The following is a 15,985-nucleotide window of genomic DNA, read 5'->3' as shown; positions in this document are numbered from 1 at the left end:
AGTTGCTTCAGCATCCTGTTTTCAAAATGTATTGTGTGAAAAAACATCTCCTTTTGTTTCCATCAGACTGACCAGCTATCAGTTTCATTAAATGACTCCTGGTTCTGTTATGAAAAGCATGACAGTGAACATTTCCCCTCCTGTGTGCCACTACTGATTTTGAGACCCCCCCCAACAAACGCATCCTACCCACTCATCCTCCATCCTGGCCAAAGAGCCCCATTCTACTTGATTTTTCACTTGAAATTCCTTCGATACCTTTAATTACCAATGTTACTCTCCTATGTGTCTTCTCCAGTCTTGCTCTCTTCTTCTTAATTCCCCACACCCTCAACACTTACATTTCTGGCTACCAGAGGAAAGCCTCCAGGATGGCTGAGGAATGCTCAGTGGTGTCTGGAGGAGACCTGACGTTTCCTCTGGCTATGTCTAGACTGGGTGACGGCTGAATGCTGTGGTGGGCCAATCGTCCTGGTCAGGGATGGAGCCTGAGCATGCCATGGCTCCCTTTTGGCCCTGGCTGTGTCTAGACTGGGTGGCGGCTGAATCCTGTGGTGGGCCAGTTGTCCAGGTCAAGGATGGGGCTTGAGCATGCCTTCTGGCCCATGCCTTCGTGTTTCCTTTGAACTGAGAGTTGTGTGTGTTTTGGGTGAGGGAAGAGTAGGAGGCTCCTGTGTCTTGCCTGGACATGGATTTGGAGCATGGCTGGGGTGCACATCTGGAGTTAGAAGCTTGCAAATACTCTCAAGTGCGCTAATTCATATGTAACCTTTATATTCTCATAAAACGGCTTATGACTGGCCTAGCTGTTTGGGTAAGTAATGATTTCTGTTGCTCTGAAGGTCAAGCAAAATGTGAAGTCATCTGACTTTGCCCTTCTACAACTCAGTGCTTTATAACTCAATGCTTTCCTGATATTAGCATGAACTCAGGCATCCTAAAAATCCTGCATACCCTTCAGTCCACAGCTCGAGAAAGAAGGCTGCTGCTATCTCAGCTTCCCTATGTCAGTCACATAACTTTGCCCCAAAGACAGGGGATGAACAATGTCGCAGCGGCCTGAAATACCATACCAACTCATCGGTTTTGTCCCTTTCCCCCTCAGTTTTTTTGACTGCAAGCCTTTCCTGTGACTGTACAGAAAAAAATCGCACTGTGGAAACACCTGTGCTGTCAATAGTGACGGCCTGGGGTCTCTGCACGTGAAGTCTCCATCCTCCCCAGCGAAGCATCACCGGCTCAGCTGCAGTCTCTCCTCAGGACCTCTGGCTTTCCCCGAGGCTCGTTCTGCAGAATGCAGAGGAGATGAGGTAAAACCAGGGATGGTTGTGCAGGTCCTACCTTTTTCTCTCTTTACAGAGATTAACCAGAAACAAAAACACAGCCTCTGGCTGTTTCACTGAGTTACCAGTGTTTCCAAGACTTGTGCTAGGCATGCAAAGTACGTATTCTTGAGGATTTATTTTTGTTTACGGTTTGTTTGCTTTTTAAACTAAGCTGCTTAAGTTCCCATTAAGGAATTGTGCACTGCCTATGCAGGCACAGCTAAATTAGCTTTGCAGCAACCCGCCTTTGCCCTGAGCTGCTCCTGACAACATTCCAGTTGTTTTGGGAAACCCAGGATCTGTCAGATGGCAAATGTGGTCTTCCTACTGTTCAGCTGCCCCTTCAGCCAAGGAGACAAGAGCTCAAGGGATCTGGCTTCTCTTCTGACAGCTTCAGTAACTGCACCTGAAGTGAGACTGGAGTTTCTTGGTGAATAGAGGAGTGCTGTTGTGATATTGTCTCTCTGCAGAGCCCTGGATAAATTTTATGTCCACTTTAGCACCACTTTAGCACCTTTTGTACTCTATATAGTTAAAAAAAAAAAAAAGAAGAAATTAAACCACCACTGACCTACACTAACAGGCACAGAATTATTTGGCAATGCTTTAAAGCTTGAGTTAACCTGAACTTAAAACAGATTTTTAATGTGTAACTGGTCTCCCATCTTCAGCCGGAAGCTTCATAAAATGTAAATCTACTGCACTTTAACACGTGCACGATTTCAACCCATGGCCTCTTAAAGGGTTTGTTTTTCTGGTGCCGTGTCTGATGCATGAGGAGGAACAGTCCTACAGAGAACTGGACAGGCAGACCTTGATATTGTTCCTGGTTGAGCCAAAGACTTTCTCTGCTTCTCTGACAAAGACAATGACCCTGATTTTTACTGGCTATAAAATGGGATATCCCTGCCTTGTAACTATTCCAGCTTAGGTCACAAGCCCTTATCTGACAGGATTTACGTTCTCTGCATTGTGTTTCTGCACAATCAGCTGTGAAAGAAGTTGACTGACTCAACAGACTTTTACCACAGGTGTATCTACCTCACTGCTTTGAAAGGGTCCTTCGAATTCCCCATTTTTGTTTGGTTGTTTGGTTGTTTTTTGAGGGAGAAGAGCAGTGCAGTAAGAGCATTGTTTTCCTGCTCTGTCTACATTCATTATGTCCCACCTCGTGATATTAGGATGAATTTCAGTGAATTCAAATATAACCTCTACCATAATACCACCTGAAACTCAGCATGTTCTTCCCATCCAACAAATGCACTTCATTATGTATCACCAGATATATATGTATGCATAACCCAGAACATTTGCAAATGTTTGGGTATTAATATGAAAAGCTTTTCATCTCCAGAACCTATTTGCAACATACTAATGGTTATTCTCACTCACAGATACATATAGATGGGTATATATATATTTTAAATGACTGACATAGAGATGTAGATATTATACTGTGGAACTGAAGAAGTGCTGTTGTGGTACAAATTGTCCTATACCCACGTTCATTTAAAAAATGCTAGTATTTCTATTCAGTGTCCAGAAAAGTCCTCCTACAGCATACTACCATATACTAGCATATCTAAAGCAGGCAAAGAACTAACAGAAAGCACACTGAAACAACTACACTTTTGCATCATTTAAAAATATGTTGAAGTTGGAGAGACTTCCAGTCTAGAGGTCCCAGATACTTTACATCCATCAAAATACTTATTCCTCATTTTAGAATGTATGAACTGTTATTTCAATTGAATTTCTTATTACTGAAATATTTACCATAATATAGAAGCACACTGAACTAGAAATTAGACAGTAAGAGCACTTGCAATGAGTCGGAATAAAAATCTATTTCTAGAGTAGTACCAACTCAGACAGTGGCTAGTAATGGATGCTGTGGAAAAATAAATATGGCAAATATGGAATTTTGGAATAAAAACTTCCTGCATTTTTGAAGTGGGAGATGGCATTACCTCTACTGAGTTTAAAAATACCTTCTGTATAAGGTCTGTATAAATTCTTCTTCTGCATCTTACTTTTTTCTATGAATTTGTTTTGTAAACTGTAAATACATCTTACATGAAAATCTTCTGTGCTAATTAGCTCATTGAATTAACTGTGCAGTGTGAAAAAAATAGTTCCTTTTGTTTTTACTCTACCCATTTCTGTTGATGTCTTCTAGTTCTTACATTTTGAGAAGTTATAAATAATGATTTTCCATTCATGTCACAGAACTAATTGGATTTACGTGTCTCTGACATATTTCTGCTTCAGTTCTCTCTTATTTTCATTTGAGAAGACCTGGTCTACTTACTCTCCCCTTGTGTGGAAATAATTCTGCACCTCTGGACAATCTAATATTCATCTGCACTTCTTCAGGTCCCTTATTATTTGTAGCATTCAAAATGCAAGTGTGCCACTGAGTTGTACACACCAGAATTATGCTTTGCATTTTGTTTTCTACTTGTTTCCTAACAATTACCAATATTTTATTTCTTATTTTTAACCACTGCTACAACAGAGCTGACATTTTGCATGAACTCCATCATGACTCCAAGTTCTCTTTCCTCTTTGGAAACAGCTATCTTGGAGCTCACCTTTGCAAAGGCAGAGTTCCTTCTCATTACCTTGAAGACAGCAACACGACGTGTCACCTGCTGTTGCATTGCCAAGCCCATTCAGCACCATGAGTTCCTTTCCAACTGATCATAATCCTTTTTAGTATTAACTTCCTAAACAATTTTTGACATCACCAAATCATAACTTTACTCAACTATATCTTCAAAATCACAAAGTTTGAGCAGTGTAGGTCCCTGCATAATTCCTATCAGAAGTATACTGATATCTCCCCTCCACTGTCAAAGCAGCTCAGAAGAGAACCCTGTCATTCTCTGACCACTTAATCCCTTTAAGAGCATTTGGTGAATAACACTGAAAAAAACTATTTTGGAAAACCAGACACATCACATAGGTTCCTTGGCCACACACACACCAGTCTTGCTTCAGAGAATTCCAACAGGTTTGTGATACACAACTCTAAAAAACTTTTTAAAAAAGCTTACTATTTTCTTATTTTTATGCACCTCTTCCTATCAATATTATACTTACCCAAGTTCCTACAAATCTTATTTTTTCTCATAGCTTATACCTATTTGCCTGGTGTGGTGATCAGACCTACTGGTCTGCAGTTCTGGAGCTCTCTTGGTGTGGAAGGTGGAACGACTGCCACCTTCTTCTACGGTGCTGAACACCTACTTTATGTCCTACTGCTAGAGCATTGCTGTAGGAAGCTTGAGAATTTCTGATCAGCTCAATCTGACTTCTTCAGAGAACAGTATTTGGTCATGACAATTTCTCACTTCAAGTTTATTGATCTGTTCGAAAGCTCCTTCATCTGTATTTCAATATTAGACAGTTCCTCAAAATCATTCACTCTGAAGAAAGCTTCTGGGTGGGAATCTTTTTAAATTCCTCTAATGTACCTAGAGTTTGTATCTCTCTACTGCTGTGGCCTTATTTACCTAAGCTCTCCCTCTACTTGGTCGAGATTCATCACTTCTACAGAACTCTTCAATGACTTCCCATTTCCAGCATGTTTGGAAGTGTTTTTATTAGCAGTTCCATGCCTTTAACAGGCTGTTCCTCAGAACCCTTTCAGGCCTGCTTCATCAGTGTTTAATATGTAACATGCTGTTGGTTATCTTCTCCTTCATTTGGACATGACTTCAACTTTTTGAAGAATGTTTAAATTGTCCTCTCCACTCCTCTCCTTAAAAATGGCAGCCCTTTCATAATCCTTGTAAAGTCTTTTTGGCAGCTAGTACTTTGAACATATATGTACTTTGAACACTTAATAAGATGTGTGCAAGCAGTCTTCCTATTGAGTGAAACTCACTTCACCCTGTTGACTCTTCTTTTAACCAACACCCTCACAAGAGTACAGCAGAAGAACATGGATAACTCAGTAGGATATCTTTGTCCAATATGGCTATTACTGTATGGATTTTGTAGTTAAACACTGTGTATTTTTATACAACATAATACAAAGTTCCTTTTCCCAGGGACCACTAAAACACTCTTGGTTTTGGAATCACGCATTCAAGCACAGCCCCAATGACTAGCGATTGCATATTGCTGTGCTTTAAGTGCTGGTTGATTGGCTTACAGCTCATGAGTTTGTGGTATCAACTTCAGCTCTTCATAAATATTATTCCTCAGTTCAAGTATACATTTTTGAGGATTTCAGAGAAAAGACTCTGGAGCCTATATTTAAAGCTACCCTTTAACAGCTTTAGGCAAACTAGTGGAAGAATGTGGACCAACCTCCAATTCTTCTGGCTATGGTCAAATTTTTATTTGCATGCAGGATACTATTTTCAGAGGCCATTTATCCAGCACCTTTAATTAATACTTTTAGTTTTATTAAGATATTTATATTCTACACGTGTTGCTTTTGTCAATACTTTTAAATGCTGCTTTAGGTCATTGCTTTTCCAGATTAGTCAAATATTTGTATCATCATTCACCTAACAAAACCTCTGGCAATAACCATTTTGTATGAAAACTAATTTAGAGGTGCTGGGCTTTTTGCTGTTATTGAAAGGTCCTGACCTCATTAATTCTTTGGTTGGAATTTTGCTTCTAGAAATACCTGTGAGGATTATTTCATAGGTTCTTTTTCTAGTTCTTAGATGTCTAATTGCCTAATTTGTAGATGTGATCAGGTAGTTAGTGTTCTAAGTACTATAAATGGCACCCACAATTATTTCCTGAAGCAAATTTACAGGCACAAAAATGAGGGCCATTTTTCAAAAACAGACTAGAAATGTGTTTTTAATTGTAGATAAAAGCATCCCCAGCAGCAGTAAAATACAGCTAGAGGTGCCATGCCCAAAGTGGCAAAGGCTAGGTTCATAATTGTTAGATATTGGCTACATTTAGTGAAACTGTAAATGTTATGTGGTGACAAGTACTACATTATGCTTGGACTTTTCAAATCTTTTCTTAATTATTATGAACTGATTGTCAAACCTGAAAAAGAGTTGGGCAAATGTTTGCCCATGTGTACTTTACTGCACAGCATCTCTTGTATGCATACTTGTGTACATGTGCAATAAAAGTGAAGCCTTTCCTTGTTCTAACTAAACAGTGTATGAATGAGACTGGTATAAATACTACTCTGAGATACTTCCTTTCAACTTCTGGCTATTCCAACAGCATCGTAGGCTCTGGCTGATCATCCTCAGGCCTTTATCTTCCATAGATTAAATGAATAAAAGGCAAACAGCATGCAAGATAAGCATATAAGAATTTAAGTCATCGTTCTACATGATATTTGGGCTGGAAACAGCATAATGCCTCACATTGCCAACAACGGCAAGAAGGCTGGTGATGAGTCGTATCTCTTATGGGTCTGTCTTGGAACCGGTGCTGTTTTATATCTTTATCAATGACACAGGCAGTGGGATTGAGTGCACCCTCAGCAAGTTTGCAGATGACACCAAGCTGAGTGGTGCGGTTGATACAATAGAACGAAGGGATGCCATCCAAAGGGACCTGGACAAGCTTGAGAAGTGGGCCCACATTAACCTAATGAGGCTCATGATTTTTAGAAAACTTTAGACTGTGTCTGTAAAATCTTTCCATGGGAATAAAAATCCACAACAGACAAGAGGCATTTTGCCTGTTTTTGCCTTGGATAGTAATGAAGGAAAATTACAAAATCAACACTCTTAAGTACAGAGGCAAAGCCTTCTTTAATTCTCATTTCTTTAACTGAAAGTCCCAGCTGTGGAATGCTGGAACTGGGATACTGAAAAACTGACTCAATGTAAAGCACTTAATTGTCATTAGATGTAAAAGTGAAAGGTATCTCTACTATACTTCCTGTCCTGGAACTTTGAATGGAACATATGGCACAAGTGGGTGGAGAGCCTGGATGTGAAAATACAGATACAGTTCTCTTTCCAGAAAGACTATGAAGAGTAACTTACTGATCAAATGAAGTCGGAAACTCACAGAGCACCAGATATGGTCAAGGAATGTCAGAGTTTTAGGAGCTGCTGATTAGTTACAGAGACCTAAACTTGCTTACAGTTGCTAGTTATCTGGTACCCATTAGGGTTAAACGCGTTATAAGGAATCACTCCATCTTTACCAAAAGGGCAGAGAAACAAAGCAAAACTGAGAAACAGGATCTGGACTCTTCGGCGTTAGCTGCCTTTCTCGTTGGCACTGTGAAGTGACAGAAGTACGGTGCAGCATTGAGTAACTAAGACCGGAATGTGATCTAAATATTCCTTGAGTGATACTAGTGTTTAGAGTTTGCGGGGTGACGATACTTGAACCAGTTCTGTGTTATTTCCTTTTCCCCCTAACAATGGACACTAATAGCAGAAATATTCTGCCTCACTCATGTTATATAAGAGTTCTCCTCCTACACCACCGTTTTAGTCAGAGGGCAGGTCAGTGGGCAAAATATGCTCATTACTATTTCCTTTGCTTCAGAAACACTTGCCAAATTGCAGTGGCAAACGTTTTGCATTTGCCTTTCAGGCTGAGCGGTTTGGAGACTCTGGAAACATGCCAACGACCAGCGGAGCAGAGCGGGACACTTGTGCTGACCGCACCGAGCTCTTGATCAGACTCTGAGCATTGCGTTCAGGACTGCTCAGAATGGCTTCCCAAATGAATAACATCTTAAACAGCAGAGAGTTTCACTGACTCTCCAATTAAATATGTAAGTATAAATTTGTCATTTTAGACACTCTGAAACTTCCTCTGGAGTTTTGTCTTTTTTATTCCACTCAAAGTCCCTTTTACTCTGTCCCTTCTTTGAGTTCCCCTCCCTCCCTCTGCTTCGTTAGTATCACAGAACTACAAATTCTGAACTGCAAGAGACCCTTCACATCATCTAGTCCACTGACTGCAAGAAAGCCCACTGACTTTCTAATACATTTTTTGTAATGCAATGTAATCTCTTGCTTCTTCTTGCCCTCTGGCTTTGCTCCACTTTTCCCTTCTTTTATGTTGTATAACTGATTACGGCCTATCTTTCTTTCCATTTTGTCTTTAGCGTCTGCTTCCTCCTTCCTTTTCTTTTCATCCACCTTTTTTTTTTTTCCTTTCTAGGATGCCTCTCCCGCACTACCCCTGCATTTTTTCTTCTACTTTTCTGACAATACGTCTCTGCCACTCCATCCTGTAGTATCATCCCACCTTTACATGACAGGACTAGGTCTTCTAACCAAAGATGTACAGGAAAGATTCATTCATGTCTCTCTCATCCCAGGTATGACACTGATTACTTTTATACATTAGCCTCAGGCCTTAGACTGTCTAAAGAGTATGAATCCTTCTTTATTGCCTTTTTAACCTCTCTGTGTCTGAAAGAGAAAAAGCATACTCTTGTTTGCTCCTTTCCCCTCTGTGTATGCTCGGTCCCCCCATCTGTGGGCTGTTCTGACGTGTCCACAATCACTGTCAGATGGTCTGTCTTACTCCACCTCTTCTCAACCAGATTTTTTTCTATTTCTCACAAGAAACTAAAGAAAGAGTAGAACAAAGAAACTATGTGCTGGGAAAACCTTTTAAAAATATGAAGGTAAGGCAGCCAGGAACAGGACTCTCACACAAAGAGGAGGCTTTAGCAGGAAAGAGAAGTGTGCTTTCACAGGGACAAACATGCCTAGCTGCTCAACTAGCCGAGGAAGACGGGAATTCACTGTCGAGAAGAAAGCAACTCCATGGACTGTAAGAGCACAAAAGCATCAGACAGGACATCGCAGGCTTCTTGCCTGACTTTGCTCTTGCCCTGTAAACCTAAGAAGAAACTGAGGCAGGGAGATAGGTGTGCACATTCATTATTGTGCTTAGATCTCCATACGCCATATCAGCTTAAGACACCTTGTATGTAGAAGCTCTTCTATGTCCATTTTCCTTCATAAAGCATATGTCTGACAGTGAAGCAGCATGTCACGCGGCTTTCAGGATTGGCCCTCTGGGATGACAGGAACACAAGAAAGAGCCAAGGGGATCAGTGGTTGGAGATGCCATCTGGCTTCACATCTGTGAAACTAACAGCTCTGACAGAGGGAGCGACTCCGGCAGACTTCAAGAAATAACGCTGTGGAAACCTTCCTAGACCAAGAAAGCACGACACTGCCTGTCCTGGGACATCGCCCCAGCAACCTGACATGCTCCTAGGTTAGCAAAACCCCACCAGAGCAGCAAAAGACAGTGGGAAATCCAACAGTGAAATCTGTGGTGACCACTGGTGAGCCCAGCTCAGCCAGCACCATCCCACCAGACACAGTGGAGCTGAGCTCCAGTTTCACCAGTTTGGTAGCTCTCCCCTAAGCGACTCAAAGCAATGGGGTTTCCAGTACATCCCTCAGGAGCCTGCACCGAGGCCTGATAGATTTTGCTCTCTGAAAATATTCCTGATATTCAATCCAAATTTTCCTTTGGTCAGTTTTTCCTATTACATCCACTTTATCTTTTAGTTTTTATTGGGTCTGCGTTCATTTTTACACTAAACGTGCTGAAAATACTGAACCTCTGCTAATATTTAAAAAGCTATAAGCATTTCAGATGCCATTTGGAATACTGACTCTCACAGCCCCCAACTGGAAAATAATAAAAAAAAAAAGATGTTAATTACAAAAATCTTTAAAGTCACGAATCTCACTACCCTTAAAAATACAGTATCAAGAGCAACAGAAGGAAAAAAAAAAACACCCAAATACTAGCATACTTACTAAACATTATTTTTGTTATTGCATTATACAGGACTTTAAAAAGAACATGTTTTTCTGTTGTTTTCTACCTTTTTTAGAAAGGTTGCTAAAAGAAAAAAATCAAATTCTATAGCCACATCAAGTTACGCTATTATCAATCATTAATGACTTTTCTATGATACTGAATTTTCAGCCTTGCTCATTGTATGTGTGCAAAATCCCTACCTAGGGAAGAAAGTACCAAAAAATCACTGAAAGTACTGTAGTACAGCTACATATCCATTGCTTTTTTTTCTACATTCATTTCATCACTCATTACTACTAATGCATCTATTAGTGTTGCTACACTGATTTTTAATACATAAAAAAGATTTTTTTTAAGCTATAAAGTTATGCTGCTGCTACATGAAGGAGGTGATTTTAATCATAACAGGCTAAGATAATTCAGCAATACTTCTCCCATCTGACCGACAGATGCAATTTACAAACAGAGGAGAGAAACACTTTAAAGCCTGAGTGAAGGAAAACATTTTCCATGTAAAAGAGCTTGTTAACTTCACTTTAAACAAAAATATTTTGCAGCCCAACCTAAAAGACAAACATATTGGAATTGAAATTTTGGACTTTTTCTGAACATACAGTTTTTATTGCTTAGTGCCGCTAGCTGCCTTCTAGTACTAAAGAACCATTTTTGCAGTAATGGCAAACCAAAAATTTTACATCAGCACCTCATTACTATTCAATGATCTCCACGTACCACCACAGAAGGCTATGTTAATAAAGGTCAACATTACCATCTATCTGTATAATCTTTTGTTAAAACCATACTGTAAAGGATCAACCGGTCTGTTTAATGCATTTGTAAAAATCTGATTAACCCTTACCAAAGTCACAGAAAACACTTCCACATATTTTAAACACTTGACTCAAACCTAACAGATGAAGGTACAATAGGTTCTTTATCAAATATTTTAGTTTGATATTAAATTATTTCCATTCCTTTAAACAGTACATTAGCTGACTTATTAAATCGACTAGTTACTCATTTAAAATTACTTCCTTGGTTTGCGGTACTAGGAAATGACTCTTTAACAAGTATTCTTGAAAGTGTATCATTGCTCATTTGCTCGGTAAGGTAAGTTGATGCCTTTTAAAGCAGCATATCGATTTGCAATTTTTAAATAAAAACTGAAGCAGCAATTAGCTGCTTCAACAAGCATGCCAACAAGTAAAGGACAGGATTGTTCAGTTATGGTAATCTACCTAACCTTAACTCTTCTCACTAACCCCACCAAATATTTACCTTTCATATTTATTTTATAAAGTGCTGCAGTATCATTATTTTTCTGAAAGAGATTAGTTGCTGCAAAACTTCCTTTTCCTAAGCACTTCAAGAAAAGCAGCACACATGTCAGTAAAACCTAATGGAAAAGTCACAGTGAGCTGAATGCCACATGTAGGACACGCCACATTAAATACAACCCTAGCTGCATGCACGGAGACTGAGATTGCTTGCCAAATCATTAAACGTTGCTCTCAGTGTATTCCATGCGTTTGATATATTCTGTACATAGTACTCCATATCATTTATTCCACAGATAACTTAAGGATTTTTATTGCAATTTTCCATGTATAGGTACAACATTTTTGTGACTATGGACGTAAGGGTTGTGTATGAATTTAGGAGCAAGATGGACTCGTATTTGCATAGAAATACAAGATTGAGTAACTGCTACGACTGGGTGCAAATCTGCGACGCCCTGCTCAGAACCTGAGAAGGCTGAACTTGACCAGCAGACAATTCACTCTCCAGATCTGAGCACACTTCCCATATAGCCAGGCATAAGCAGGAGCTGCCACAGGGACTCCAGTCAAAACTTAGCCCATCAGCTGACACAGAATCAGAAAGGTTGGCCAGCTCTTTTCAAATGATAGCATGATGTACATTCAGGATTCATAGCAAAGATATTCAAGGATGAAGCAAAAATCATAAACAAAAAGAGAAAAGAAGCCAAGTGATTTCACTGCAGAGAGAGGTTAAAATTTTGTCCTCACTGATGTTTGACAGAGCTGTAATAAAAGGTGACATTACCAAATACATTCTATCAGGGGTCACTACAGCCGTGACTTTATGAGAAGGATTGCCACTAAAATTCCAGTTGTGTGGACAGGGACATCAAAACTTGACTGACCTTAATTAAGCATTTGCATACATTTACATACATACCTTAAGTAAGCATTTACATGCTTTTCAGTTTTGGATTGGTGGTGTTTTGTTTTGTTTTTCCCAAATACATTTTTTCCCAAATAAAATAAAAAAAGTTTTTCCCAAATAAAATCTTCCCAAATAAAATTTTCCTTAATTTTGAGTCTCTCAGGCTTACAAACATTAGGATTCAAAAGTCTGAACTGCAATAATATTTTATTTCGTAAATTACAGTTTAATAAAACATTTTTGCTTTGGAATTTCTTCAGTTTAAAAATATCTATGTGTGTCTGTGTATTTACGTACACAGAAGAATTGCTCAAACACAGGCACTTCTAGGAACCTTACAAACCACATACTGGTCAATCTATTCTTTCTCATATGGCATCCAATTTACACACAAACTACCTCCTTCTCACTTCTCCTTCACCACCTCCTTGCCATCAAATTGGATCTGCCCAATCTCTACGCGACTGCTCACCACAGCCGCTCACAGCACTCCTGGAGTCTCCCTCAAACCAATGAAGGTCCTGAATGGCTGAAGATCTGTAAGTATTTTTGTAACTCACATACTTATACCACCACGTACTCATCAGCCATGGGTGTTTTGCATACATAACGTCTGATGAATATCTGACCAATGAACACTGAAATGCATTCCCACTCGCCTCTGGAGGTAGCTTTGGCTAATGGAATAGAGTACCCGTTTAAGAAAGAGAAGATGCAAAGAAAAGGATGAAAAAATAAAAAACAAAATGTGCGACCAAAATGAACGTGAGCCCAAAATGAAGCAGAAGGTACTTACACGGAGCTCCGAGCCGAGCAGCCGCAGCTGCCACCACAGCTGCCATGGAGGTGTGGGAAGGGAGACTTCCACCCGACACCACTCATCACTTTCGTTTGCATTAAAATGCTTCACATTGCTGCCCACGTAATCATTCCAGGTACAGTTACTGTGAAACCGAGACTAAAATAACCACCCACACCACAGCCAGAATGTCTCTGGGTGTGTAAAGGTGAACGACTTTGCAGCAAGTGCAAGCAGGACCTCTGAATGCTTCGTATCTGTGCGTGTACCAGGAATGTGAACATTATCTTTGCATTTATGCACTGACAGCCATAGATCTTCTAGCTACCTGATAAACGCATTGTGTTTTCTTTCCATCCTCTGTCATTTCTGGTATGCAAAACCCTCAGCTGACGCTACCTATTAATATCTGCAAGTCTCCTCACAAAGCTGAACGCTTGGTCCTTTATCTACAAGACCCAGGGGAAGCAGTGTCTGCTAGGGTAGATACTTCTGAGAACATCATTCCCATGGGTTAGGTTTACTTGGGCAAGAGGGAACTGGAAAGAGGTGCCTACAGCAACCTGCTGCAGGCTGGAAGACCTGGCACGGGGTAAAGAAAGGAGAAACGCAATAGGCAAAAATGGGAAGAGGAATCAAACAAGAAATACTGGCCTGGCTTTGTACGTGGGCCACACGTGCAGCTCAGGAGATGGATGATCACCTCTGGTCTTGACTCACTAGTCAATGGGGAAAGCTGGTTAGTGACCTCACTTATACATCTACCATGGGTAGCTGAGTATCACTCATGGGCTGAAAACAGTCCACATCCCTGCAAAGATGTAAAGATATCAGTACCACTGTAATGACCCTAAAAATGCCTTTCTGCCAAGTACATTTGCCCCTATACAACTTTAAATTTCAAGCAAATACTGTTCTGTGGCCAGAATTGATAAAAATGCCTTGTTTTCAAAAGGCCAAAGGCACCGTCTTGATGGTTAAAAAAGTTACAGAAGACATCTGATGAAAGCAGTGTCACAGAACACCACTCTGCCCTGCCCAGGACTGCTCTACCTCTTCTCCTCTCAGCTCATAAAAGCGAAGAGCAAGCTCACACAGGACACTTCCTCAGGATGGATAAACAAAGAGTCACCAACCCACCCCTCCCAGCCAGTCATGCTGCCCAGGAAAAGCCCTATGCATTTGTTGTTGTTCCTCCAATACCTCTTGTGAGAACTCTTTCTTCTGCCTCAGGAGCTGCAAACAGAAAATTCCTTTATGAAGCCTGGTGTGTATGACTCAATTAACAGGCCATGACTGGGCACAGAGGATGTAATTATTAAAACTCCAGGAAGCAAAGAGTCTCTGTCCAAACTTTGAAATGCTACAGAAAAATGAGACAAATCCTAGGGGAAATATTTCTGAGAAACTAAGAAATAGCGCTCGTGGGAAACTAAAGGGAAAAGGAAATTTAGAAATCATTTAGGATTAGTGCTACTGGCCCATACAGAAACCCCTCCTGTCTTTATCAGAAGAGGGAAATGAGAGCAAGACAAAGATGTCTCAAGAACATAAATGCAATTAAAAAAGGCAAGACCTACAATAACTCATCAGCTTCATCAATTGAAACGTCCACAGCTATGAATTGAGGTCTTATATGGGAAGAAGCTGAAGAATGAATGTGGAGAGATGAAAGCTCCACTAGGAGTCCTTTAATAAAGTCTCCATAAACTTGCTACTCCTTTCAAGGTGCTTTTAGGTAAAGATATCCAGGAAAGAGCAGTGGAGGAAAACTGCTGCCATGGGGCAGGAAAGTGGTTACAGGGTGGCAGATTACAGGCCTGAAGTGAACCAGGGCCAATGACTCTGCACAGAGCCTTGAACTGTGGCCAAAGCATGGGCAAGGACAGACTTCCATCAATGTTAGCAGCCAGAAAGAAATGCAAGAAACTTGGTCCCAGAGCTTCTGTGGTTTGTAAGCCTCCCCAGCGTGTTCTAGGAAGAATGAGGACTAGAGGGATGCAGATGGCCACAGCCACTATGGACCCGTTCCTTTATCCGTTGTCTTGTTCACACTTACAACTCCACTGAACTGGGGAGGAATTAAAAATCTGCCTGCTTGGTAAGGACGTAAGGCAGATGTTCCTGAGCCTTGAGGAGTGTCGTGACTCCTTCAAGTGGGGTTTATGAGCCTGACGACAACTAAGCAGCGGATGTGAAAGAAAAGCCATAAAACTAAAGGGAAACTGGAAGTAGGAAACATCAGCAAAAAGTTTTGGGAGCTTCTGGCATCAAAGGTAAGATTATTCTTGGCAGAAGTCTTTCCCCGGGTCACTCCAACAGTCAATGTGATGCCGTGAAAGTTCATCAGAAACGTTTTCTGCTGACAGTCTGAGGAAGCTTTGGCAAAAAAACTCATTGCTGCAGTCAGCTACATGGGGAACACACTCACAGCAAAGCCCTTGAGGAATCAATAGCGTCTTCTTCAATAATAGTCATACCGTGGGGTTTTTGTGCTGCTTTGAAACAACACGCAAGTCAGGACGTAACTTGCTTCTGACATACAGAGCAGCTTTAAATAGCAACTTCAGTATTTCTAACAGAGATGTGAAAAATCCATTTCTGACTGATTCATGCACTTTATTGCCTTCATATAATGCTATAACCTTATAGGAAATCCTAACAACTGTTCAGCTTGAATCAACTCTGTTGGTATTGCATATCATGAGTGTGGTTTTTTTTTCCTTCCACTCTCATTCTTTATTAATAGAGTCATTTAACTGAAAACCTGTTTCTAAAGAGTTCATCTGTTCATGATGCACCTGAAGTCATAATCCTTTGTTTGCAACATCACAACTGGTTGCTGTGGAAATGATTCTGGTGTCACAAAAAAAGGATTAGTAAAACTGTAAGTAGGGAATAAACAGGTTGA

The 15,985-nt window shown here is 40.4% G+C and overlaps 1 protein-coding gene across 2 annotated transcripts in view; it reads right to left on the bottom strand.

The window, feature by feature from the left end:
* HMGA2 (high mobility group AT-hook 2) overlaps positions 1 to 15,985 on the bottom strand; it is a 113,975-nt gene that overhangs the window by 70,252 nt on the left and 27,738 nt on the right. The window contains exon 4 of one of the 2 annotated variants that reach the window (XM_083815333.1): positions 137 to 1,287. The exons of the other annotated variant lie outside the window; for it this stretch is intronic. Coding sequence (XP_083671459.1) covers positions 1,240 to 1,287 — 48 coding nt within the window. The 3' untranslated portion in view covers positions 137 to 1,239. Of the gene's footprint in view, positions 1 to 136; positions 1,288 to 15,985 lie in introns of those variants that run through there. 2 annotated transcript variants of the gene reach the window in all.

Source organism: Anser anser (genome assembly GCF_964211835.1).
Source record: "Anser anser genome assembly, chromosome: 1".
Taxonomy (NCBI): domain Eukaryota; kingdom Metazoa; phylum Chordata; class Aves; order Anseriformes; family Anatidae; genus Anser; species Anser anser.
Note: the sequence above shows the minus strand (reverse complement) of the source record. Positions and strands in the feature narration are given on the sequence as shown.